The sequence below is a fragment of the Mustela putorius genome, unplaced genomic scaffold, assembly GCF_011764305.1.
Source record: "Mustela putorius furo isolate JIRA1106 unplaced genomic scaffold, ASM1176430v1.1 tig00000868_pilon_pilon_pilon, whole genome shotgun sequence".
NCBI lineage: Eukaryota > Metazoa > Chordata > Mammalia > Carnivora > Mustelidae > Mustela > Mustela putorius.
In genome coordinates, this window is record NW_025421502.1 from 1,465,323 (window position 1) to 1,492,001 (window position 26,679).

General features: G+C 38.6%; 1 protein-coding gene and 1 long non-coding RNA gene across 3 annotated transcripts in view; one reads left to right on the top strand and one right to left on the bottom strand.

Annotated features, from left to right (window-relative positions):
* Nucleotides 1–26,679, bottom strand: part of UGT8 (UDP glycosyltransferase 8) — an 89,305-nt gene that overhangs the window by 7,572 nt on the left and 55,054 nt on the right. For both annotated transcript variants that reach the window (XM_004748023.3, XM_004748024.3), the window contains exons 3-4: nucleotides 2,645–2,787; nucleotides 1,085–1,161 (exon numbers count right to left, since the gene is read on the bottom strand). In XM_004748023.3, coding sequence (XP_004748080.1) covers nucleotides 1,085–1,161; nucleotides 2,645–2,787 — 220 coding nt within the window. The remainder of the gene's footprint in view (nucleotides 1–1,084; nucleotides 1,162–2,644; nucleotides 2,788–26,679) is intronic.
* On the top strand, nucleotides 7,734–11,270 carry LOC123393479. The gene is made up of 3 exons (XR_006608259.1): nucleotides 7,734–7,821; nucleotides 9,331–9,592; nucleotides 11,193–11,270. It is a non-coding gene; the product is annotated as an uncharacterized LOC123393479 (long non-coding RNA).

Sequence of the window (26,679 nt, forward strand, 5' to 3'; positions counted from 1 at the left end):
AATAATATATATAATGAACTAGATGAAAAAAATTATATAAGGAAAATTCCTTGCTGTTTTTCAGTTATAAAATTCGATTTTTAGGTTTTTAGGATGGGTCACTTTATTGCATCTAAAAAATGCTTTTCAAAAGCCTATTTTTAAGAATATTATATAGAGCCACTTACATACCTCACTTTTTCAGTTACAAAATTCGATTTGCTCGTTTTTAGGACAGGTCATTGTAGCTTCTAAAAAATACTTTTCAAAAGCTTATTTTTAAGACTAGTGTTTAAAGACACTTACATAATCTTGTATATTTAGTATTATTGAACAGATGATGGCCAATACTGCCAAAATTCAGTACCATTTTATAACTTTCTTAATATCTTAAAGAATAATATGGCATCATGTTTTCCTAGAAATTTAATGAAATTACAGTTTTACTATCTACACTTATTCAACAGTTAAAATTACATATTTCAAATATCTTAAAATAAATGCACGTAATTATTATTTTAGTTTTCATCTGAGGGTCAGAATCTCAATAAATAAATCATGTGTTTATTTAATAAAATGTTTCAAAAATGTCTGGTGACTTCAGGAGAAATCTAAACAGATGAACCAAACACAGATAGGATGTTTATTGGCCTAAAGATGTTTCCTTGGCCTTTTGCTTCTCTTTGGTTTCAAATAAATGAATAACTTCGAGTTTTCTGAGTTCTCAGGTAAGTCTGTAATAAAACTCGAACACGAATCTGTATTTTCATTGTTTTAATTTTACTACCTTTAGCTGATTAGTCTAATCAGGTAGAACTGTAGTCACTGCCAGTTTATATAGCTTACTAAGTATATTTTCCAGAAAATTAAAACTAGTGACTGGCCAAAAAATATTAATTTATAGACCAAAGGATTATATTTGACAAATTATTTTCCAATAAGATAGATTTGATTTGTTGGCTTGAAATCTAAGATGAGACACTGGATGACACGGCGACTCTTTCGTAAACTACACACGTATCAGAGAAGATGTTCACATGCAAAAATCACATTTATACAATTCAGATCCAAAAGCCAAGTAAGTACCTACATGCAGCTGACTTACCAAGCAGATCATTTTGTGGTAACCATTCTATGAGCTTAGTGTTGTTTCCTAGATTCTTTGGTTTGGTTCCAGAAAACCTAAAATGTACATCATCAGACAATGAATCTTTCAAAAATCCAACTTAACTCCTGGTACAGACTCTGTGGTTAAATTATCAGGTTTAAAATAAACGTTACATGATCTTTTGTTGATATTTTAAGAAGGAAACCATGCTTTAGCAACAAGAAAATTTTGATATTCTTTTTCACATTTTCACTGATTGAGATTAAAAACAAACAAATGAACAAAGGCCCTTGGCTTATATTGAGATTTTCCTTCAGTTCTCACCTGACTACAGTGGGTGAGGGGGTGGGGTGGGAAGGATCCAAATTAACCTGTTCTAGAAAGTCACTCTCCAGCAGGACCCAGAAGGAGAACCACAGGAAGCAAGGAGGCCCCACTGGGCAGTGGATAGAGCCTAAGGAAAGGTGTGAGAATTGGAAGAAAGCAGGAAGTACCTCCTCTAGCTTGGCCCCAGAGACAGGAGCTCTGTGGGGCAAAGGATACAATTCAGTGGTTTCTTAAAGATCAAGATCTTTCCAAGATAAACCGTGAACATGCTTAATGACTGAGGGAGTGGCAAGGGTCTGAACTGAGCAGACACAACCTGTCCTCAGCAAAGCAGTAGGGTGCTTTCTGGTTTTCCTAATAGAGAAATCGAATCTAACTGGCATCCAGAGAAAAAGTCCTAAACGGTGGGAATAAAAATATATGTCCATTTCATAGCTCAGACAGGAAAAGCGGGACCTAGTCTTTACACAATTGTTATAAAGGAAAAACCTGTAGTATTCAGATCCTACTAGTAATGGCTTGAACCTCTGGGGCCGATGTGGATCACTGCAGGATCCCTGAGCCCAAGGGCAGTGGCAGGCACTAAAGAGATCCATGGTACGTGGTGTTCAGGTCTGATGTTTCCATGGTGGTCTGGGAAGTCCGGAGACGGACACTTGTTGGCAGGGTCTCCCAAAGGAAGTTGGGGCAATCTATGGATCTGTTTAACCAGCATTAACCGGCAAGTTACTGCGTTTTTAAAAACCCAGTCTCTTGGATAAATGAAATAAAAAAGCATGTATAAAGGACGAACAGTTCCATGAAACATTTTACCTGTTTATTCATTCACCCATCATTCTTTACCTCATTCCAACACTGATGTGAAGGTATACAGAAGGTATCTAGAAATGCTTTAATAACAATAATTTTTTTAAAATGACAATAACAAGAGAAGGAGAAACAGGATATAAAGCTGAAGGTAACATAAAAATGCACCCGTGACAAGGATAAATCACTCTGCATCCTATTTTCTTTGCAGGCTATATAGGCTTGATATCTCTCTCTTTATCCATCACAGAGTCTCATAAATTCATCCCTAGATTTCAACAGGCTAAGAAACAGAACGAGAAGTCGGGGGCATCCTGCTCATCTTGCCAGGGAGCCAGTGCGCTGTGTGGACTGGGACCTGCCGGTTAAGCAAGGAGATCCCGAAAATCAGCAGTGAAGAAACCACCGGCATGATTACCTTACCTCCAGATCACTTTCTGGGGCAGTCTCCCCAGAGCTCCAGCCAGCTTGTTAGCAATGTCTTCGGACAGGTACTTGACACCAGCTCCGAAAGATACCAGGACAAAGCCATGTTCGTTAGCACCATTTACCCACCTCTGGAGATCCTATCAATCAAAACGCAGCAATTAATTTGATGAAAGGCCAACACAGTTCATAATCAGCGTCATCAAGAGCCCAGTTTTTAAAAAGTATTCGGGTAATTTTCTTAAACAATTAGGGAGTAGCGGATATAAAATTTTTCTCTAAACATCTGCTTCTGTTTAAAACAGTTCATCTGACAACACTAACTGAAATAAGGAGGGGGAATGGCTAATTTGGTAAGATCAACAAGTAGCAACAAAAAAATCAGTGTCTAATGGCCTAAGATCACGGTCAGAAAACTGAAACTGATGCTTAAAACACCGTCAGGGATAAATTTGTATGAGGAGGGCGCTGGGGTGGTTCAGTCAGTGGAGTGCCTGCTTTCATTTGGCTCAGGTGAAGACTGGATCCAGTCCTGAGTCCCCACTGGGCTCAGCGGGGAGTCTACTTGTCCCTCTGCCCCTGCCTACCACCCTACCCTCCCTTGCCTGTGTGTACTCTCTCTCTCTCTCTCAAATAAATAAATAAAATCTTTTTTAAAAAAATTGTATGAGGATACAAGCGAAAGATGTGGACTGGACATAAAACAAAAACATGAACTCTCACCCTCACTCCTACCCAGGAAGATTTTTGTTTTTAGGAGTGGGCTGGCTTTATCTCGGTCTAAGCTCCATCGTTTTCATCTCTAAGAGTCATACTGTGTAATATGATAAGAAAGAGAAGGAGTTAGCTAACAGGTCCACAAATCCATAGGCCTAGTGAGCTGTACTCTTTCTCTAAATATTCCTCCGACTCACGGAGAACACAAAGCACACATGCTCTATAGTGAGGCATCCAGGGTTTCTGGAAATCTCGGAGTGGTTACTCTCCCTCACAGTGCGGGAAAATGCTAAATTCCAAACCCATCCTTAGATAGCCAACAGATGCCGGCCCACTCTTAACACTGCAGGAATCATTCCCCTTTTAGAGGAAGACACATTCACAGATTTTTGCCAGTGTGGTTGACTTATACTGAAAATGAAAGCAGTTAGTTTTAAGGGATACTATCCTTGCTTTGTTTCATTCTGTAGGCACAAACTTGCATCATCCCCTTGAATAAGTCTTTTGTCAAAGACACTGAGCTTCAGGTTCCCATATAAAAACTAACAGAGCCACAGCACTTTGAGGAACACAGAATTTCACTGCAAGGAAAACAAATGCGCTGTCTGTGGACCACACCTTTGCCGTAATGTAGGCACGACAACAGGGGACAGGCTCACTCTGTATTCACGACGTGAAGAGTGAGCTGTCTCACGGACCCTGCGGGTCTGTCTTTCAAGATGAAGGAGCTTCTAGGGTGTCACCGTGTTCTTTGCATTGCACACCCCTTTCTGACACACCCTGATTTATTGCCCGGGGAGGGGGATGGGAACTGCACAGTAAGCACTGTCGGTACAAGGGTATCCCCACCTACCTCCATACCAAGTATTTATATGCATATTAGCCCCCACCCCACCGACGTCTTCCTTTCCTTTGTTTTTCTCTTTTCTTTTATCCCTTAATGAGATCTGTATTAACAACTCTATTGTACTCATTCTTAGCAGGAAAGAGGGGGCCACCCGTTTCATGTCCAAAATGAGTGAGTAAGTAGTGCCACTGGATGACTGGGATGGTGATGGGAGGAGGCACTCCCTTCCGGCTACTGAGTGGGCAAAACAGGTTGTGCTTATTGCTAAAGCTCTCAATTTACAGTCTACTGCACTGACCAACAATATCGCAAGTACTGAAAATGTAACAGTGTTATCTGTGGATTCAAAATAAGAAACGAGAGCAAACGGATTTAAAATTTTCATTTTTGAGACGGTCCTAAGCCAGATGTACTTAAAACGATATGAACGTTGCACAGTAGAATGACTGTAATACTATGCTTTATCCCTACGGTTTGTCTTCAAGTAATTAATTTATCACCTACTGTCCAGTTCTCTAAAGATTAAAATTTCAGGGTCAATGCCATTTTTAAAAAGCTTCCATTCAGATATACCACCCCTTACAGTCATAATGTTATTTAAATTTGCTTCCCAAGGACTTAAAAGGTCTTTGAGTTTGAACTGAATCTATGCAATAAATACTTAAGTTGTTTGTTCTTTGTTCTGCATGAAACAAAATAAAATCCATTAACCTATTTTTCTAGATTTTTTCCAGCCATGCCCATTGACCATTTATTGATATGAAAGGGAGTAGAGAAAATCTTACTCATTATACCTCCCTTCAGGAAAAGCACTCAGCATTTTTAGAAGATAACACTCCAATTGGCTTAGAATGAGGCACGGGGATTTCCAAACTGTTACTCCCTGGGCTGGAGAAAGAGGGGACGCGAAAGGTCAGAGAAGAAAACAGTCCTGACTGTTTTCCGTCCTGACTGGGGTCTTGGACGGAAACCCTTCCCCATGATCTCTCATCTTCAGCCTAAATTCACAAAATGTTCGTGAAACATTTTGATGTTTTATGGAAACACAGAGGGTCTGGGTTTGGGGTCTGGCTGACAAGGGAGACAGGCAGCAGAACAGCGGCCCCAGGCAGAGGCTAAAGGGATCCCGAATTTGCTGAACTCAGGGTGAGGATTTGGGAACCGGAAGTATGCCTGGCTCTCCGAAGAGCAGAGAGGCCCCAGGTGGCATTTTGTCTCAATATACAGAGGCAGTATTTTCTGGAATTTAAGATTCTGCAATTATAAAGTGAAACTGATTTAATAACCACTCTTAAAAAAAATAACCTTCATAATAAAAGTGTTCAATGTAAAACAAAACAAAAACAACCCAATCCTGGATATTTAACACTGTCAAAGGTATTTTAGAGTGTCCTTGCTCCCTGACAAACACCAGGTAAAAATATAGAGTGTTAAAACAAAAAACAACAACAAAAAAACCCCACCTCATTTATAATATCAACAAAAACCACATATATCTAAGAGTAGAGTATGCCTAACAAAATACACAAGATGTACATGAAGAAAAATTTACTGAAGAACAAAAAAGAAAAACTAAGAAGTGGAGAGATGTAACATGTGACAGGAAGGAAGAAACATCAATGTCCTGAAGATGGGTTTTTTTAAAATAAAATTAAGTTCAATGCATTCCCCACCTGTATTCCAAGAGGACTGCTATGGATCTAGAGCAGAGTCTAAAATTCATCTGGGAAAGAAAATATACAAGAAAAGCTAGGAAGATTTTGAAAAAGTACAGGGAAAGAGAGTTTTCCTTCTAGATATCAGAATGCACTCCAGAATTTAGAGTCCTCCCTATGAAATGTTGTTTTAGAAGAGACTGCAAGGAGACTGCTGTCTACACAACTACACAACAGGAACTGAGCATTCACATCAGTGAGCACAAGTCACCCACCACCAATCAAAAAAAAAGGAGGCTAGATCCCCCCATTAATATAAGAGTTGCAGGAGCATTAGAAAGTCAAAATGAATTAGAATATATGAAGTATTTGAAGAAACTCCCCCAAAAGGTACTTTTACTGTTTCTGGGTGTGGAAGGCCTTCCTGGTCCAGTCACAAATTCCAGAAGTCATAAAGAAAACACTGAGAGATCTGACTACAAAACAATAAAACTTCTAGAGTATAAAAGATAATTTTTAAAAGTAAAATAATAATAATAATAATAATAATAGTAATAATAGATGCAGAAATATTTTCAATATACATAGTAAAAGATTTATATCCAAAACAAAATAATGAGAAAAGAATTTTCACAAACAACCTCAGGAAACACCCATTTCACAGACGGAAAGCAAATGGCATTCACATGGAAAGATGCTTAGCTTCACACGCTAGCCAGAGAAACACAAATTCAAACTGTTTTCATCTCTTATTCTCTGTAGTCTCCACAGTCCTCTGTTAGTGGTGGCAACATAAAATTTAATCCATTTTAAGTTTAAAAAAAAAAAATGCAGAATTTACCCTTAAGGATTAATGCTTTGTAATTGTCTACCAACTTTTTTGTTTTGCTATAAGGATAAAATGTCTTTTCCTAAATGGCTTCTGGGTCTATTGACTTAGCACTTTTCCTACATTAAGATTACCTTTCAAATATCCATAGTTTCTCTAGTAATTGTATAGTTTTATTATTTTTTTTAATCCTTTCATCATCCAGAATCTCTTTTGGGGGGAAAGAATGAGTCTGGGATCCATTCTTATTTTTAAACCTATGGATAATCTTCTCAACACTATTGAATATTTCCTCTTGTCCTCCTTAATGCAAAATTCCACCCTCACAGCGGATTTCTGAGTTCCATTCTGTTCCATTGATCTATGTATCCGGTTATTCCTGTGCCTGGGCCAGAGACTTTTATTGACTGTTATAACAGATTTTAATATTTGCAGTGTTAGATTTCTCTCAATTTTCATCCTGGGGATTTTATTAGTTATTTCCGTAGTTAGCATCTTCTTTAAGAACTTTTTTTTTCCTTTAATTAGAAAACAGTGTATTATGTTAAGTTTTAAAAATCACAAGAGCTTTGGTTACAGTTGCTATAAATACATCGAGGACACACTACTGCAGCCCCCAAAGTAGTAAATACTGCAGTATTATATCAATGACTTTGATTATTCTATCATTGCTAAGTTTGTGAAATTTATAAATATCAAGGGGAAACTTGGCGAACACAAGGAATTTAATATGAACTGGACATCGATCATTCTCCTCCTATCTGCTCTCTGCTGTGTTGCCTGAGCTCAAAAATAGCTTCAAGGTTACAAGTAACTGCATGTGTGGAAGCGGACAACCGACAAGCCCCAAATCTTCTTTTTGCATACCCCAACCGCCATTTTCCAGCAGCACCACTCCTTACACAGGGGAGGAGGACTTGCGCAGACACGGACAAACACTTCATTTCACACACCGCACCCTTCCAACAGCGCACTCAGTCCTTTCTGCTCAACTGGCGGGGGCACGTGCGGCACGCTCCTCCACTAGATGGCGCAGCAAGCACGGAGCACGAGCGTCTGGCGTCTGCGGCCGCCCCCAGGGCTTCGGACCGTCAGGACCCGGGCCGACCCAGAGCCTATCTCTACGGTATTTCGGGCTCCTTGTGGAGGGGAAGAACTCGGTCATTTTCCAAATCCAAAGGAGACCGAAGTTATCACAATAATGAATCAAATAGTAAGAAGGAAATCAGCAGTAGGCAGGTGCTTCCTTCACTATATTACTATGAAAATTTCCATTCTTATACAATTAAAATAATTGACTTAGATACTTATGTAGGATATAGGTATACAGATAATTTTTATTTTATAATTTAACATAATAATTATAAAAATGTAATTCCATAATTTTATAGATATAATGATTATTTTTATTGAGGTCTTTTTTCAAAAGCTGTATTATATATATCAATATCTATATATCTATATATAAAAACAGCTTATATTGATATATATATATATATGAACTGGACATCGTTCATATGATATATATATATATATAAATAAAATAAGGCTTTTGAAAAGAGAACCTCGCAATAAAAATTATCACTTTATCTTCTTGCACAGTTAAGTTGTCTTGGTCCTTAATGGGAGAAAGTAGAATAAGGACATGTGGATAACATATTTATCATAAATATTACTGTATGTTAATGTATTTGCTTTCTTGACTCGTTATAATCATGACCTGGATATGCAATGATTTGGTTTCTAGTACTGCCAGATTTCTTTTCACCAAATAGAGAATAAGGCACTCTACCCTGTTCCTAACGTGGAGAGCAGTTCAGGACAAGCCAGGAGGAAGTAACTAGGCTCTGTGAGACGGGACAAGGGCTGGAACAGGAGCCAAGAGATACACAGAGGTAACCGGCAGGGAGCAAGTCGCTCCCAAAGTGTAAAATTTTTAATAATTTTACATCATGTTTTGACATGATGGATATCAAGAAATGAAGGATGTGAAAAATATTAAAAGGAGTAGAGGGATGCCTGGATGGCTCAGTCAGTTAAGCATCTGCCTTTGGCTCAGATCGTGATCCTGGAGATCCGGGATAGAGTCCCACATTGGGCTCCCTCCTCAGCACGGAGCATGTTTCCTCCTCTCCCTCTTCCCCCCACTTTGCTTGTTCTCTCTCTCTCTAGGTCTCTCTCTCTCTCTCTCAAGTGAACAAAATTAAAAAAAAAAAAAAAAAAAAAAAAAGAGGAGGAGAAAGCAAGATCTTGAGAAACTTAGAGAAGACAATCATTAGGTAACTCCTTTTTATATACCTAGCCACCTGTCCAAAAACAAACAGAAGCCTACTGTTAGCTGTGGTCAATGTGAAAACCTCCCAAGTCCAGAAATGTAAAAACAATTTTAAAAAGATAATCACTTCAGAACCCATGAAAGAAGAACGAATTAAAAGTTGGCTGTGTAGAGGCCCAGCTCTGGCCTGTCTAGGCTTCACTCTGAGGGCTGAGGAAATCGGGAGAGATTCCCTAGAGAGATCTTTCACTGCTCCCTGAGACCTGGGGCCAGACTGGGTCGCCTGAGTTAGTTACTATCAAATCTGTCCTGATGGCAGCCTGTGACCCAAACCTACTCTCTTCTCTCCCCACAAAATAGGAGCCTTGAGCAGAGACCAGCACAGTTGAGAAAGCAGCAACACTGCTTCCTTTGTCAACCGCGTCCATTCCGAGACAAAGAATGCCTGGACTGTGAGAGAATCCTACACAGAGATGACGATGGGAGAAGAGGGACCTTTTTTCTTGTTTCCAACACCCACATCAATAGGCCTCTTTTCCCATTTTAAAGTGCCCGACATAAAGAACGTTCCACTTTGGTCAGGTGGGCTGCAGAGAATTGGAATATTCATCTGCAAAACTCGGTAGGTAAGATAATAATGAACATCTTGATATAAATTTATTTAAAAATACCAGGGGACAACAAACTTATCTTTGGCTACTGCTAAGACAGTTAACCAAGACTTATTAAACAACAGCAAAAAATGCCATTGAAGATAAAATATGAAAGTTACCATTCAAAATGAAATGTACCAACCATCATTTGCACTGATCTGATTAGAAAAGGATTTTGTTCAAACCTCAGTTCCACCATTTGCTGTGTGATCTCACTCAAGTCTATTCTCTCTCAAGCCCAGATTTCTCATCATTAAAAGTGCTGATGATATTCACAAGGTCATTGCGAAGATTAAATGAGACCAAATATATAAAAGTGCCATGTTAAGTAAAAATTTACCCTGTTATTTTTCCCTAGATAGGATGTCTGATAAGCAACAGACTGAACAGGGACTGAAATGATAGCCACATTGACAATGGGGTGGGGGGGAGTCATTCTGTACCAAGATATTTTCTCTCAGTTCACCACAGTTGAGATTCTTCTGAAAAAATCTCGTTCAAACAAATGAGAAGTAGTACCCAAAAAAAACGTTTTACACGTAGGATCAAATCTAGTTGTTCGTTTTTTCAGAACATTCAAGGATTTCCAAGATGATCCAAAAGGCTTAAGCCACAACTAATCTAAAGAAGCAATATAGTGATGAATGTCAAGGTGATGGTTCTACTTTTTAAAAATCTCAGAAGATGATTTTTTTATTAACACACTAAGCATTCAGGAGAATGACATTAAGTACCTAAAAGCGTGTGTTCCTTTGCACTGGGATTCTGTAGTATCTTCTTTCTTTCTCATAAGGCTTTTAGTTTTGCTATTACAGTTACAATGAAAAGTAGGCAAAATTTGAAACACTGATTTGGAAGGCAGCTATGCTCACCACTATACCACCAACGCAGACCCCAGAAACACTGATTTGACTTTAAAGAGTCAAGTTCTCAAGGTTCTGAAGAACCTCCAGAAATTGCACACAGTTGGGACGTCCCAGGGTTACGATCATGGCCAGGTACTGAGGTATGATGGAAAGTAGTCACTGGGTATATAATAATGAAAATCTCACCAGAAAAAGAAAAAAAGAAATCAGTCCCCCCCAAAAAAACATCTAAATCTTTCTTTGTTACAAAAGGAAGTTAAAAATCTAGAGATTTCGGGAGAATAAAAGATATTTGAATATGCTTGTTTGCAACAGAGTAAGAATGAAGGGGAAGGATGAAGATGCAGACAGAGGATGCAAGTGTTTTCTGTGTACATCTGAGTGTACAGTGTACAGATGTGAGTTCCCCAACACTCTTTCCTTCACAATCTGCTGTCAGCTAAGTGTTCTAAGTTTTGCTGGGGGGGAGAAAAACAAATGTCATGGCTATCAAATAGTGTCCCAATAAATTAGGTGGGTTTCAAAGTCCATTTATTAATTCAGTTAATACTACTGGGCACCTGCTATGTACCACACCTGACATTCTTTTAGTTTAGGCACTTGAGACATAGCAAAAAGCAAATGAACAAAAATTCCTATCCTCGGAGTTTACATTCTTAACGACATGGCCATAACCTAATTTTCCATCCTTATCTCCCATCAGGTTTGGACACCTTATCGGCTTTTCATTCCTCCAGATACAGCCTGCCCTCTGGTGCCTGAGATTTCCTCCTCACACCACGGTAATTGACCAAAGTCCTGACAAACGATATGTCCTCTCTGTTGATCTCCTTTGAAAGAGGTGTTCTCTCTCCTGGATACTTTCCACCTCACTTGTATGTGAATTTACACACAAGACTTTCTCTCTTCTTGGTGCTCACTACTTACCTTAAGAAATCAAGAAAGCTCAGAGTAATCTACATCCTTAAACAGATGAACAAATGCATTGTTTCATTTTTTTTTCTTTCAGATAGATAAACAAGATTATCTTTTCGCTAGAATTTGAGTCAACAAAGAGAATGTTCAGCATTTTAAAGAAAGGTCTCATTTTTTAAAATTCAACTTTGGCTACTAAACTATGTGGCTTGCCTAGAGAAAATAAAGGTAGGTATGCCAGCCAATCTAGCTGTCTGTCTGCTTTCCTTCCAAGAAAAAAACCGAAACTTTTTTCGTGATAATCACACTGTTATGCCAGAGAGACAGAATGAACAGGGCAAAATCCATGTCTAGGATGGAGGCAGATGAGTGAAACAGCTGTAATAAAGCGAAATGCATACAAGAAGAGATTATCATGGGGTGTTTAGAAGAGATGGGGAGATGGGGAGGACCAGATGAGGATCTAAACCAGGGCTGGGCTGGTGAGAAGTGTAAGGAATAAATGTGTCTGAGTGTGTATTAGAACCAAAGACTTAAGTAAGAGCTTGGGAGAAGGCGGGGTTAGCATGATTTTCAGGTTTCTGGTCTGGAATCGCTGTGGAATTAACCAAGGGAAGAAACATAAAAGGAAAGCAGATCTGTTGGGGTGGGGGGAGATGTGCTTACATCTGAACATAATGAATTTGAGATTTCTGTGCCACTTCTGTTCCAAGTGGAACAATCTAGAAAGGAGTGGAAAATTTGAAACCTGGGAGGAAAAAATCAGCTGCGGATATAGCTTTGTACCTCAAGGGGAAACACATGAGTGTTATGGACATTAGGACCAGTGGTGTCCTCAATATATATTTCTCCCAAAGAGAATATGATGAAGAAATTACTGTAATTATTATTTTTTTATTTCATTTATTTATTTGAGACAGAGAAAGAAGAAGAAGGGCAGATGGAGAGGGAGAAGTAGAGCTCCTACTGAGCAGGGACCGCCCCCCCCCATGGACAGGGGGCTCAATTCTAGGACTCTGAGATCATTACCTGAGCTGAAAACAGACGCTTAACCAACCCAGCCACCCAGTTGCCCCCAAATTACTGCAATTCTTGAGGAAGAGTGAGAAAAAGAGACTCTGGGTCTAGAATACCCAGCAAGATAAATTAGTAACACTTCTGTTCACAGCACTATTTAAACCACAGTCCACTAGTTCAATAAGTTAGAACGTAAGAGTTGATGTTACGTGCCTACAGTCCTTGTCCAGGCCATCCCACAAAAGATCAATTTCATCCTCTACTCAATCTGGTTCCTTTGAGAGGACTCCAAACCAGATCACAGTCTCATAATGACCAAGACTCTCATTCCAGAATGAGTCCAACTTAATCTGGTCATGGCAGTCCCCTGCTGGGCCTCTCCAGACCACCTTCACCCTAAAGAGAAGTGGCCAGGCAGAAAAGAAAAGAACTCTGACTAGCAAAGTCAGCCACTTGCCCAAAGGGAGAGAATAAAAAACAAAACAGAACAAATAAAACAAATTAAAAAAGGAAGTCTGAGGATCTTACCGATTTTGGTATTTCTTAGAATTTGGTAATTCCTGTATAAAATCTCTCTGTAACTCCCTATTCAATCATACAATAGAGCTTAGAACTATATAAAGTATGCCTTTATTATATGTCTGAACTAAGTTGCCTTCGATTAAAATTAAGGTATGGGAAAAGTTAAATAGCATAAAGCAAAAAGAACTGGAAAAAATTACCTAGAAGCTGAGTATTCATTATTTACTTCTGTCAGAGAAGAAATGCAATCATTTTACTACTTGTACAATCTCATGTTATTAGAAGTTCTAACAATTCGCTCTCCAAAATATTAACAAACCTGTAATCACCACACTGAGGAATACAAATAAAGCTATTTTTTCTTTTAAATTTAAACTTTCCTCCATTGATTTCAGCATCTGTTTAAGACATTTAACTCAGGTTGTTTTTTAAATGGATACAAGGAATTGGTAAATAGTCTATTTGGTAAAAGCACTCACTCTAGGGGGCTATAAAAATTATTAATCATATGTGAACATTTTAGCAACACACATGGGAGTTACATCGTGTGGTAGATTGGGACTTTCCCAGCAATAAAACAATGGCTGCAGTCCCACGTGTGCTTTCAGAAGCTTGCCATTCCCCAGTCCAGTGAAGCTCTCTGTGTCTACCCCTCAAAGCTGGGCCAGCTTGTGACTGCTCTGATCAATATGGTAGAAGGAATGCTTATGTGACATGAAAAGCTAGGTCATCAGAAAGGATACAGATGCCACCTGCTTCTCTCTCTGGGAACATGCATCCTTGATGCCCAAACTATGATATGAGCTACAAGCAAATCCAGACCACGTGGAGAAGCCGCAAATAGGAGTTCTAGGAAAGAGCCCCCTTAAGGTCGCAGTGGACAGCCACAGCCACTCTCAACAGCCCAACATCTGACTGAATGAGCCTAGGGATGATTCCAGCTTCTCCTTCTCAAGTCTTCCAGTCGAAACCGTAGAGAAGGTAAAGCACAGGCATTCATTCCTGTTGGGCCCTACCTCAATCCCTTGCCTACAGATTCTACAAGAATTGAAAAAATTGTTGTTAAGGGTGCCTGGGTGGCTCAGTCTGTTAAACGGCATCTTCAGCTCAGGTCACGATTCCAGGGTCCTGGGATGGAGTCCTGCATCAGCTCCTTGCTCAGCAGGGAGCCTGCTTCTCCCTCTCCATCCACCTGCCACTCCTCCTGCTTGTGTGCTCTCTCTCTCTATCTCTGTCAAATAAATTAAAATCTTTTTTTAAAAAATGGTTGTTTAAATGTTACTAAGATTGCTCTTACAGCTCTAGGAATCGAAACATCTCAAAGAATTTTACCTGGTTACTTTCTCAAAAGTCACAGATGGATCTTAAAAACAAGGCTAACAAATCATGGAAAGAGCCCAGATGTCCATCAGCAGATGAATGATAAAGAAGATGTGGTGTACACATGCACACACACACACACACACACACACACACACATACACACAAACGAATACTATGTAGCCATCAAAAAGGATGAAATCTTGCCATTTGCAATGACATGGATGGACCTAGAGGCTACTACGTGAAGCAAAGGAAGTCAGAGAAAGATAATTATCATATGATGTCACTAATATGAAGAACTTGAGAAACAAGACAGAGATCATAAAATGGAGGGAAAAATGAAACAGGATGGAACCAGAGAAGGAGACAAGCTGTAAGAGACTCAATCTCAGGAAACAAACTGGGGGATGGACACTGGGGAGGGTATGTGCTATGGTGAGTGCTGTCAATTGTGTGTGTAAGACTGATGAATCCAGACCCTGGAAACAAATAATACATCATATGTTAATTTTAAAAAATGCTAAGAGATCCAATATGAAGTCGTAGAATCTCTTTCTCAGAAAAGACTGAGAGAAGGGGAAGTAACTGTGGGCACTGAAAGCCTAGTTTGTGCTTTAAACCCACCTCAACTGCTTATTTAAGAAAATAAGATAACAAACTTGAGGCCCAAAGAACCTAATTCTGAGCAGTAGACCTACAGTCTACATCAAGATCAACAGAGAAAAATAGAATATCCACCTGGTATTTTTCCATAAGAATTCTTATAGCCTGTTCCCTTTTCAAGTATACTGGTATTACCAAGGACTGAGTGCACTGCCCTTAGTTAACCTGCAGGCATATTCATTTATCCAAGAATTTAATAACAGTTAAACTTTTATTGGTCAATTCCTAAGTGCCAGGCACTAGGTACCAGGAATAAAAAAGAGCAAGATTATGGTTTCCCACCCAGAAGTTCAGAGTCCAGGTCAGGCTTCACTATCAGCAGCACATGAATGCTACCTTTGTCCTATTTGTTCCCTCTATGCTGGGGAAATGGACACCCTGCAAATAAATAATATAATTTCAAACAACATTTACCTTAAGTTTCTGTAAACTGTAGTTCAGTTTTCTCTTAATTTCTGAGGTGAATTCAGAATGGAATGGAATATGTGGCAACCAGCAATTAAAAGTTGTATGTAAATGGTTCCAAAACCAATTAGAAACACATTAATAGTTCAATGAAATAAAATGTCAAAAATTCTTTGACAACTAAAGAATCCCTTCATAAATCAAAGAAAATCTTTTTTCTGATACTGTAATACTGACGTTTGGTGTTTCTAGATTATAAACCTATAAAGAGAAGAATAGTAAATGCAGAAATTGGTTAAAATCAGTCAGATTCCTAACATTTCCTGGGTAAATCACTCAGTAAGATCCTTCCACATCAATAATAGCATCAGAGTGCACCTGAGTCAGTTTCTCCCAAATATCTAAAAAAATGTTTATGAAGCTAGACAAAGACCAAATGTGTGATAAGATCACACCCTATCACCTCATAGATATTTCCATTAGCTCTAGGGTCTTTCCATGCTGAGCACGAATACTGCACATGGACAGGAAGAAGGCAGGAGAGGTGTTTGGTTTACTTCTGTAGTTGCTTGGGGGAGTAATGATACAGACTAGAAAACTAGGAACCGATCTCCCCCTGACCCTCAACCTCACTCCCCTTTTAGATAATCTATTTCCACATCTATTCAGGAAGTGCAACGCCTTCTATGCAACAAAGTCAATGACCCAGAAGGGTCTGGGCAATGGTACACTGATCCTGGCATAAGTAGTTGTGTCATCTCAGGGAAAGCACTTCTGCTTGGGGTAGAAATAAGCAGAGCCATGGTAACAGTGCCTGCTAGGTGGTGTAATATTTCACAGACTAACCTATATAAAGACAATTTACAAACAAATCTCACCACTGCTTGGAGAAAGAACAGGAAGATCAGAAAAAGGTAAAACTCCTAGCTGGTCTCAGCAAAGGCTGTATAAATGAAGGACAAACACCATAAGGCTGCATGGGGTTGTCACGTCTCTCAGTCCCTCTCCTGGTACTTCTCTTACAGGTGCACTCCACCAAATTATTCACAGTCTCAAGTCAACTCTGTGGAACTAAAATTTGGATTCATTTGCTTTTCTAATTTGCCAATATCATGACTTCCTTCCATTAATACAATTAACCACACTATGCTCCCAAAGAAGTCTGTAGTCAAAGTCTACTTCTGAATGAGCAGCCCAAAATTTCTTTCTTGACAAGTTCTTTCTATCCTAAACCCTAAGTTCTCTCATAAAAGTTGGCTATATAATCCAAACCAGTATACTAAAAAGTCTTATTCAAGTATTCTCTACTCAATGCTCAAGTTCTTTTTTTTTTTTTAAATTATTTATTTGACAGACAGAGACCACGAGTAGGCAGAGAGGCAGGCAGAGACAGAGAGGGGGAAAGCAGGCTCCCCACTGAGCAGAGAGCCTGATGCAGGGCTCGATCCCAGGACTCTGGGATCATGACCTGAGCCGATGGCAGAGGCTTAACCCACTGAGCCACCCAGGCGCCCCAATGCTCAAGTTGTTAACTGCAATTTTCAAACTTAATCTGTGAAAAAAAAATCTTCAGATTTTCATGGACAATCCAAGGCCGATCTGCTTCTCATTTTCTACAGCGAACCACCTTAGATCATTCTACATTCTCATAGCCTGTCCCATTGCTACCCACACTCGTTCACTCCGGTTACCCTGCATCATGTACTTTCATCTATCCATACTGAACAGGAGCTTCAAGGAAAGATCAAATACCACCTTCTACACCAACCCTTGAGTTTGCCAATTTTAGGAAATTATTATTTGTGTCTTTCTTTTGATAGTACTTTATATCTCTCTTATGGTATTTTTCATATATGGACTTATTATAAAATTATTTGTATACATATGTCATCTCCTTTAGCAGACTATAAATTCCTTGAATATCAAAGCACCCAAAACATTGTACTGACCCTAAATCAGGTATACTCAAACATCCATTAAATACATATCTGATCTTACATGAAATTTTCATTGTTTTGCTAAATCAAACCCATGCAAACACCCATCAACATATAAATGGATTGAATCCAAAGGTTCATTTGTAAATCTTTTTCTGAAATATACACACATTTTCACAAGTGTTATTACTCTACATGGTATTTAGGATATTTGAAGTTGTATTTTAGGACTTCAGTATATCATAGATCAATTATTACTTTAAGAGACATCTGGAAGACGTCTTAAGAATCTAGTTGTGATGCATAATGACACTGTTCCAAAGGAAACTTTCGGACAACAAATTCATATTCTCTATTCTCATTCCTGGACACCACTGACTACCAGACATGCTATGCGTGTTCCAAAAAACCACTGCTCTGTATAGGTTTAGTAGTAAGCACTTAATGAGTTTATGAAACTGAGCTATGTTTGTAGCAGAGAGAGCATGAAGGAAACCCCTATCAGAGTATGTATGAGAGCAATGAAAGAAAACAAAACAAAACAAAAAAATGACGCATATATTGAAAACCAACCAGTATTGTTTTAAACCTTAAAACTGTCCTGAATTTCTCATAAAATTAAAACATGGAGAATTTTATATCGTAACAAGGAGACATATATAAAGATAAAAACCTTAATACTCTAGGAAGATTCTTCTTCAAATATTCTCAGATGAGGAAAAATGAAAAGAATAAAGACTTGCCAAGTCAAATTGTTGACATATTTTCTTGATACATGGGATTTATTTTATTCTAGGACTCCAAAGGAAAATTTGTATGACAATCATCCACTAGAATGAAAAACAAGAAAACTAGATAAAAAAAACACTCCCTCCCCTTAACAGTTGTAACTAAAATGTTTGCTGGCAAAGATCTCAAGCATCTCACCTAGCTCCAAAAATCTAAGACCTGGCAAAATGAGAACAAAAGTAGAGAAGGAACACTTGTCAGGAACAATAAAAAGGTAAGGAGTTTTTAAAGAACTGAGTTTCAGGTAGAAAAGTTTATAGTAGAGACAGGAAATGGTAGAGTGAAAAAGAACTTTTTGGGCAAAGGGAAGGTCATATCAAGGGAAAAAAGAAAAAAGATGTTGCAGAATAGAAAGAGAACTTCTGCACTTACAGAAGAAAAAATCATTTCTATGAGAGGAAAGAAATGAGCATGATCAGTTAAAGAGAGCCCAGATTAACAAAAACTCTGGAGTTTATGAGATCATCCTGGACTCCTCTTACCTAGCAGATGATTCCAACAAATTCCAATAAATTAACACTTAAAACATTAAAAACCAACAATCAAGCATCATAAACACCACCAAGAAATCAATCTTTTAATGGAACTAGAAACCACGGTCACGGACAAAATATTTCATAAAAATATAGGAATGCATGTGTATCATTTTAAAGTAAAAACAGACAAATTAATATATTGTATGGAGTAGTAGTATATATACTGCATCAAAGCCTACGAACCTTTAAAAAATAGCTCATACAGAAAAGGAATGTGAGAATGTGGGAAAATTACCCAACATGTGCTATTTGTAATACTGTAATATGCTCCAGGAAGAGAAGACACAGGTAAGCAGGGCTCCAGGCCTGGCCAATTGCCAGTCATTCTGAAATAATACAACTCTGAGGGCAACAAATGGCTGGAATCACAGCAAAGAACTTAACACCTGGGGAGAGGGACTCAGTGATCCTAGCAAATATCAGGTCCTCAGGGCAAATGCAGAATCTACAAGTGAGCTCAGTCAGGAAAAATCTCTGCATACCAATCCAATGCTGGTAAAAAACAAAACAAAACAAAAGACAAACAAAAACACTGGTCCAAAACGTTGCTTTTAATCAACAGCTCACATACCGTTTAAATCCGTGTTTACTAAATTTATTTATTTTTTATTTTTTTCAAGATTTTATTTATTTATTTGACAGAGAGAGATCATAAGCAGGCAGAGAGGCAGGCAGAGAGAGAGGGGGAAGCAGGCTCCCTGCTGTGTGTTTACTAAATTTAAAGCAATCACATGTAAGTCTGTATTTCTTGGTGGGGAAAACACCCAAGTGTACGAGGAATACACACCATACAGCCATAAAATAAATACATTACCCTGGAATGTTCATTTTCACCGATAAATAGCATTTAAATCCTCTTTTATAATAAATAAAGGTATATCATCGTAGAGGAGAAACTCGCTGCCTCGCAAAATCCACTTTCTCTACTTCCTGAGTTCCATTTCCCAAGCATTAACTGGGCATTACTGCCACCCAAGTAAAGAACATTTTTCAGCCTTTTGAAGAAGCTGAGCATGAACATGTGACTAGGCCACATTCCGGACAATGACACATAAGCAGAGTGGGCCTTCCAATGGCTGAAACACAGTAGTCATCTTGACCATGAGGATAAGAACAGCCGTCTGGGACAGTAGGACAGAGGGCTGGCCCCTGCTGACTGGTCACAACTGCCATACTACCTTGAACGGCCCACCTCAGTACTTTCTTTATGTGACACAAAAATAACCACCATTGTGTATGGCTCCTTAGTTGTTTTCTTTTATTCGCATTCCTAATCCTAGATAATGAAATCATGAAAAATGCAAAACAGGAGGTTTCAAATAAATGTCCATTACTTCTGCTTGACTGGATACTGCATTCCCAGTATCACACAGGGGACTGCATTCCTTATCGTGTGGCGTGCAGGTCTGAGAAGTACGGTAACTGCGAAGTATGAATATAATACTAATTTTTAGATCATTTGGGTTGCTTTGAAACTGGAATACTCTACCTGTACTATATTATCAATCCAGTACCTCAGGGACCAGAGGCTGTCCCTGAAAATCCAACATCATCCCAGCATCACAAAGTCTGAAGACAAGCTAAAATTCATGTTATCCCCCTAATTTATTTCACAGCTGAGGAAACTGAAGCAAGACATTAACTGACAGGTGGTAATGCAAAAATTACTTGAAGTTCCTCAGAAGGATCATGTTATGTAAACTGAAGTTATTAATATCCAAGCAGCTCATAAAAAGTGTTTTTTGTTTTTTTTTAACTTGGTCAGTGAAAAGATACCATGTTTTGTTCCATCCTCAAAGACTACATTTTACCTTTCTCTTGGCAGCCCACTGGAAGGAAGAGAAAAACAATGACATGCACAAAGATCTTAACCAAATCTTAACCAATTCTGCAACTGCTAAATATTTTGTGGTTTTTTTTCTTATTTAATTATTTTATTTCCTTTTATTCCTTTTTTGTTGTTGTTGTTGTTGTTGTTTGTTTTTGTTTTTTTGCTTTAGCATATAGGTACTAATCCACCCAAAGCACTGCTAATAGAATTTTTTAAAAACTTGCTGACTGCTTCTTCCTTAGAAGTGTTTTCTTATTTCATTATGATTCATGACAAAATTGGATGAATAGTACATATAACTCAAACCTCGTTCTGGTATCATAGGCCAAGATTAAAATAATAATAATAATAATAATGCTTTTCTCCCAATCTGTTACAGACAGCCTAATATCAGTCATTAAGTATCTGGATTTGACTAAAAAAAAAAAAAAAAAAAAAAAAACAATAATAATAATAATAAATAAAAAAACAGACTATCTGTCTGACTGAGGTTACATATAAATGAGACTACTCAGCATATTCATGACCTAACCCTCCTTTGCCATCACAGGCAAGAAGTGCATACTCTTTTTTGCTAATACACTGTTCAGTTATTAGTAACGCTCAGAAACTGTGCCACATAGTGACCTGCTCAGACTATGCTCAATATGCTGCCATGGCATTCCGTCTTACACAATGAAGATGAATAAAGCGGATCAAAACAAGGAATCTTTCATTATATACTCCAGGTAAAGAATAGGCAAAGCTCTTTAGAAGAAAAGGCTGAATTCATTAGATTTGAGAGTCTTCCGGGTAGAAAACCGCCCCAACTGGCAAACAAAAGACACTGAACTGGCATACATTAACAATAAGCAAGGACACCGTATTATGCAGAGGCCAGAACATCTGCTTGTGTTCACACGTCTTCCGCCATTCCGTCAATTAACAAGCCTGAACAAGAAATGGAAGGATGCCTGGGAAGCACTCAACACCATGCCTCTTCACGGGGAGTCCGCACCAAACAACATCCACTCGTATTAATTTTCAAGGACCTCTTAGTGCTTATTATCGTTCAAGAAATTCTACATTGCCTTTCCCAACAATTTCACTCATTAAATTCTCTCCTCTGTCATAGACTCTGAATTCCTCCTACAAAGTTTCCTTACTTTCCATCTTGAAGATGGTTAGGACACCTCTGTCTCTGGGCAGAGTATGCAGTGGGTGTTTTCCACATATTTAATTACAGCAGAAACTGAACATGACTTTAACGAACTAATAACCAGGTTAGGAACATTAATACATAAATACCTGAATGAAGAGCTAGCAATACGATGATTCCCAGCAAATCAGTGCATCAGTATGATCAAAGGCGAGCACGCCACTGTCAGCTATGGACAGACTGCACAGAGAAGCAGACTCAGCACTACATATAAGCACCCAATACCATGTCTTGTAGATACTTAATGAAAGACCCCTCCCCTAGAAGATAGATAGGATAACTAACCGCTTGTTTGCTTTTCTGTGAACCGCTGGCTTTTAGGCGTAAATTAGGTTATTAATTGCTTATTAATTGCTCTTTTGCCCTTCTGTAACTGCTTGGCCTTTAGAAATAATAGAAGACGCCATGATGGCATTCCTACCTTCCCCCTTCTTGTTCCCCCTCTCTGCCTCTCTCCTCCCGCACACCGGCCCTCAGAACCAATCAGCTTGTTCCCCCTTCCCGCCTCTCTGCGCGTGCACGTGCGCGCGGGTCCCCAAAGCCAATCAGCAAACTCCACGTATGCCTTTTTCAAAAGTTCTGTCAACCAATCAGTTGCGCCCCACCCAAAACTTGTTTGTACCTGTCTATAAAAACCCGGCACCACCCCAGCCGGGTGTGCTCAGCTAGCAGGAGCTGCTGACCACCCGCAGGCGCCTGCGTAACAATAAAGAACCTCTTGCTGATTGCATCCAGTGGCAGTGTTGGATACTTGGGTAAGGGGATCCGCGGGTCTTTCACTTAATACTCAATAAACTTTAACTGAACCAAAAAAAAAAAAGAGTAGATAAAGTCCCTTAATACAATGATAGGACATTTTACACAGGTAAAGACTTAAAAATGTATAGACCACCAACTGTAAGTTGCATGAGCCTACAACATTACAAGTCCAGGGACACCTAAGAGATGAAATAAAGTGCCTACCTCAAGAGGCTGGGAAGAGGAGAAAATAATTACAATTCAAAGTGATGTGCTGAAATCCATTACGTAATTTTAAAAAGGGTCCACAAAGTCTTTCAAATGGAGTTATAGTTAAAATCGATAAGACTGGTCGTGAGTCAACGGCGAGAAATAACAATAGATACACGTAAACATGTAGGCCTGACTACAAGTTTCAGGTTTTTGACCTTGATCATTTATGTAAGGGAAAGAGAATTTATCGTTAGAGAAGTAACTGCAGAGTGCTGTAGTACCTGAAGATTAATCTGTCGTCGTTTTTAGGGTAGATTAGCATCAGGGAAAAGGACACCGCGCCTACAGAGGGAAGCCAGGGAAGCAGGTCAGCAGGCTCTGTAATTGTTCATATGTGAGGTTATTGTAATTTACAAAAACTGGGAGTGGACAGAAAATAAAACAGAAAAGGACAGATATCATTTCCAAGGAAGAAGCACCAGTATTTGCTGAAACCAGAAAGAAACATGGAAGGAGTTTAAGAAAGATGTATTTCATTTTTGATGTTCCACGGCTTCCAAGAGTTTTCAGTACAACATTAAGAAAGAATGCCTACATTCACCAAAGAGATTCCCTCTCTAAACTCTGCTATGTATTATGCTTGAAGGCTGAGTTTCCATCTGAGAAACTAATATAAAAATTATAAATGTGTTCATGCATCCCACGGAGATCACAGAGTACCTACCACGCATATATGCCAAATAACAAGCTCAGCACCACCAGAAAAAAATTAAAGCTTGACTGGTTTATTTTTTTTTTTTTTGATTTGTGAAATAGTAATCTGACTAGAATAGAATAGAAATCTGACTCTAAAATAATGCCCTGAAGAAGCTATTTAAGGACTAAGTATTATTAACTCACTCAGGAAAATACGTAAACATTTTTTCCTAAGCCCCACAAGTGCCTTTTCACAAGCACCAAATGTTATAAACCATAAAACACACGTACTTCTCCTTGATACCATATGACTTACCACTACTTTTTTTTCCAAGGATTTTCCTAATTGTCCTGTAAGGGCCTATTCAGCCAGAGCAGCCCCATCCCAGTCGAACCAGTTGAACCAGGGTTGAAATTGACCTTGCCACCCCCCTCCCGGGGAACTTATTTAAAAGCAAGTCAGGGAAACCAGTCCCAGGTAACAAAGTCCAAGTCCAAGGGTGGGTCAGGCCAGAGGTATTCAGTCAGTGGGCACATTCTGTCTCCTAGCTGCCAAGGAGTATGGGCCCTGCCCTTTGGGAGCCTTTTGGCGCCAATCTTAACCAAGGTGTGATAGGCTGGTTCAAATGTCTACTAGAGTAAATTGTAATTCAGTTGGTCACCTAGCATCACTGTGGGGTTTCCTGTGTGTGTTACGATTGGACACCTGTGTGTGGCCAGGTCCAACCACATGGCCTTTGCTCTATAAAAGTTAGTCTGGAAAGCAGGGAGGGGTTGTCCTCTCTGGAGGGGCTGCCCTGACCGGTCTGTTTGATGGTCAGTATGATTCCTGATGCTTGGCTTGAAATAAAGCTTTGCTTGACCTTTGCTCTGTATCAATCTCACTCCTTTAATCACGGACTCATTATTGGGGTACCCAATTTTGGGGGACCCAACAGTCCTAAATATAATTCAAAAGGCTTACTTAGGTGCTTGCTTTATCATTCACCAATACTATGTAACTATTAAATTTGGGGTGCCTGGGTGGCTTAGTTGGTTAGGCATCCACCTTCGGCTCAGGTCATGATCCCAGGGTCCTGGAATCTAGTCCAACATCAGGCTTCTTGCTCAGCGGGAAGCCTGCTTCTCCTCCTCCCTCTGCCTGCTGCTTCCCTGGCTGGTGTTCTCTCGCTCTCCCTCTCCTCTCTGACAAATAAATAAATAAATAATCTTGTTAAAAAAATTTAAATTTACATCGACAATATTTTTCTCTGAACATGAGGGCCTAATCAGCTAAGAGCTGCAATTGAGGTCACTGCCATTATCCTGCGTCCAGACATTGTTTTTAGAACTTAATATAAATAAAACAATCAGAGAGAGTGTGACCGTGTGACCGTGCATCTTAAGTACTGGGCCCTGCCCTTCCACAGTTTTTACCCTGGACCTTAAGCCAAATTATACAAACTAAAACACCATTAAAATAACAAGAACCAAAAAGGTCTTTTTGTTTTTCTTTCAAAACCCCCAAGGGTGATTGCCCATTTTGGAGAAAAAGAATCCTTTAAAGGGACAACTGTTTCTAATTTTGTTCTGATTGACATATGATACTCAACAGACACCACATACCTCAGAGGCTTATAGATAATAATTCACAAAAGAAAAGCACCATATTCTGCATTTAAAAAAAAAAATTCTCTATGTCCAAGAGGAGAGTGTCTTTAAACAGGTAATTCCACCCTATTAATTTCTCTATGACTTATCCTTTCGCAGGCCTTTAAAACAACCTTTTTTTTGAAATAAATACATTTTTCTCCTAAGCCAACCTAAAGTCAAACATCAAACTTAAATCCCATTGCTTACAAACTAAAATAGCTATGAAAGAGAAAGGTGAAATAAATAAAATGGAGTTTTATTTACTGAATTGTTGAGTGTTAGCTTATCCAGCTGTCTAGGCTGGGAGTTTTATCATACAGCTGCTCATTCAAGTGAAAACACAGCAGTGGAATTTGGGAAGCAAAAGAGTCATAGCTTTTCCAGTTGGTAAAAAGAATAGCTAAAGAATCTCATACTGCAAAGAACACAGCAATAAAATTCTACTAAAAAAACTCTAACATAATGTTCATCCTGCTATAAATTAATAGCTACCAATTACTGGGCATCTAAAATAAGCCCGTCCTGGCATTAAACAATGTGCTTTACTCACTCTGCTGTCCTATTTAGATGGCAAAACACCACTATAAGGTAGAAAGTTTTCCGTATATAGGTGACAAAACTGTAGGCTCAAAATCCCAATATTTCAAAGATATAAATGGCTGAAACAAACAAACAAACAAAAACTCCACTAAGGTTAATGCACGTTGAAAAACCTCATTATCTTTCAGCCAGTCAATGTTGCATCTGACATTACAATTGTATTAAATATGTGAGGGTCATGTTCACAACTTTAGCAGGAGCAGACTATTAGCGTGTAGAGAGCACTAACTCTCAGAGCCACTACGTTACGAAGCATAATGAGCCCATTTCCTCCTCCTCTTACTGATGTTTATTTATTTTTCTTTAACGGGAATTTCAATATACTTAAAAGATATGAAATTTCCTCTCATTATCATTAATTTTAAATTATCAGTTATGTAGCACTATCTTTCAGTAAACAGGTGAATGGGAAATATAATGATTACTAATTTTTGCTTTTCTATCAAACTGCACATGAAGATGAAAGACTAATTCTGGCAATGGAGAAATTTAGACCCTATAATTCCTTCAAGTTTAACTGCATCTGTTTTAGGTTCAAAAGGTCTAATAAAATCCCAGGCACGTAAGGCTGGTTTAACATGCAAAAATACATTATTATGAGCTATCACATCAATAAGCTAAAATAGAAAAATCACATGACCGTATCAGAGATGCAGAAAAAATATCTAACAAAATCTAACGCACATTCATGATTAAAAACTCTTAGTAAACTAGGAATAAAGATATATTTCCTCAACTTAATAACCTCCAGCTTATCTCAAACCTAATGGTGAGAAACTAGAAGCTTTCCAACTTAAATCAGGTACAAGGCAAGGATGTCCCCTCTCACTACCCTTTTCAACACCAAACTGCAAGTCCTAGCTAATGCAGTAAGGCAAAAAAGAAAAAAAAAAGTGAATTAAAAAATATAGATTTAGAAGGAAGAAATAAAACTGCCTTTGTTCACAGATGACATAATCAACCAACAAAATAACTCCTACAACTAATAAGTGATTATATCAAGGTTTTAGGATATGAGGTTAATACACAAAAGTCAATTACTTTCCTAGATACCACCAATGAACAAGTGGAATTTGAAATTAAAAACACAGTACCATTTAAATGAGTATCACCAAAACTGAAGTACCTAGGTATAAACCTAACAAAACACATGGAAGATCTATATAAGGACAACC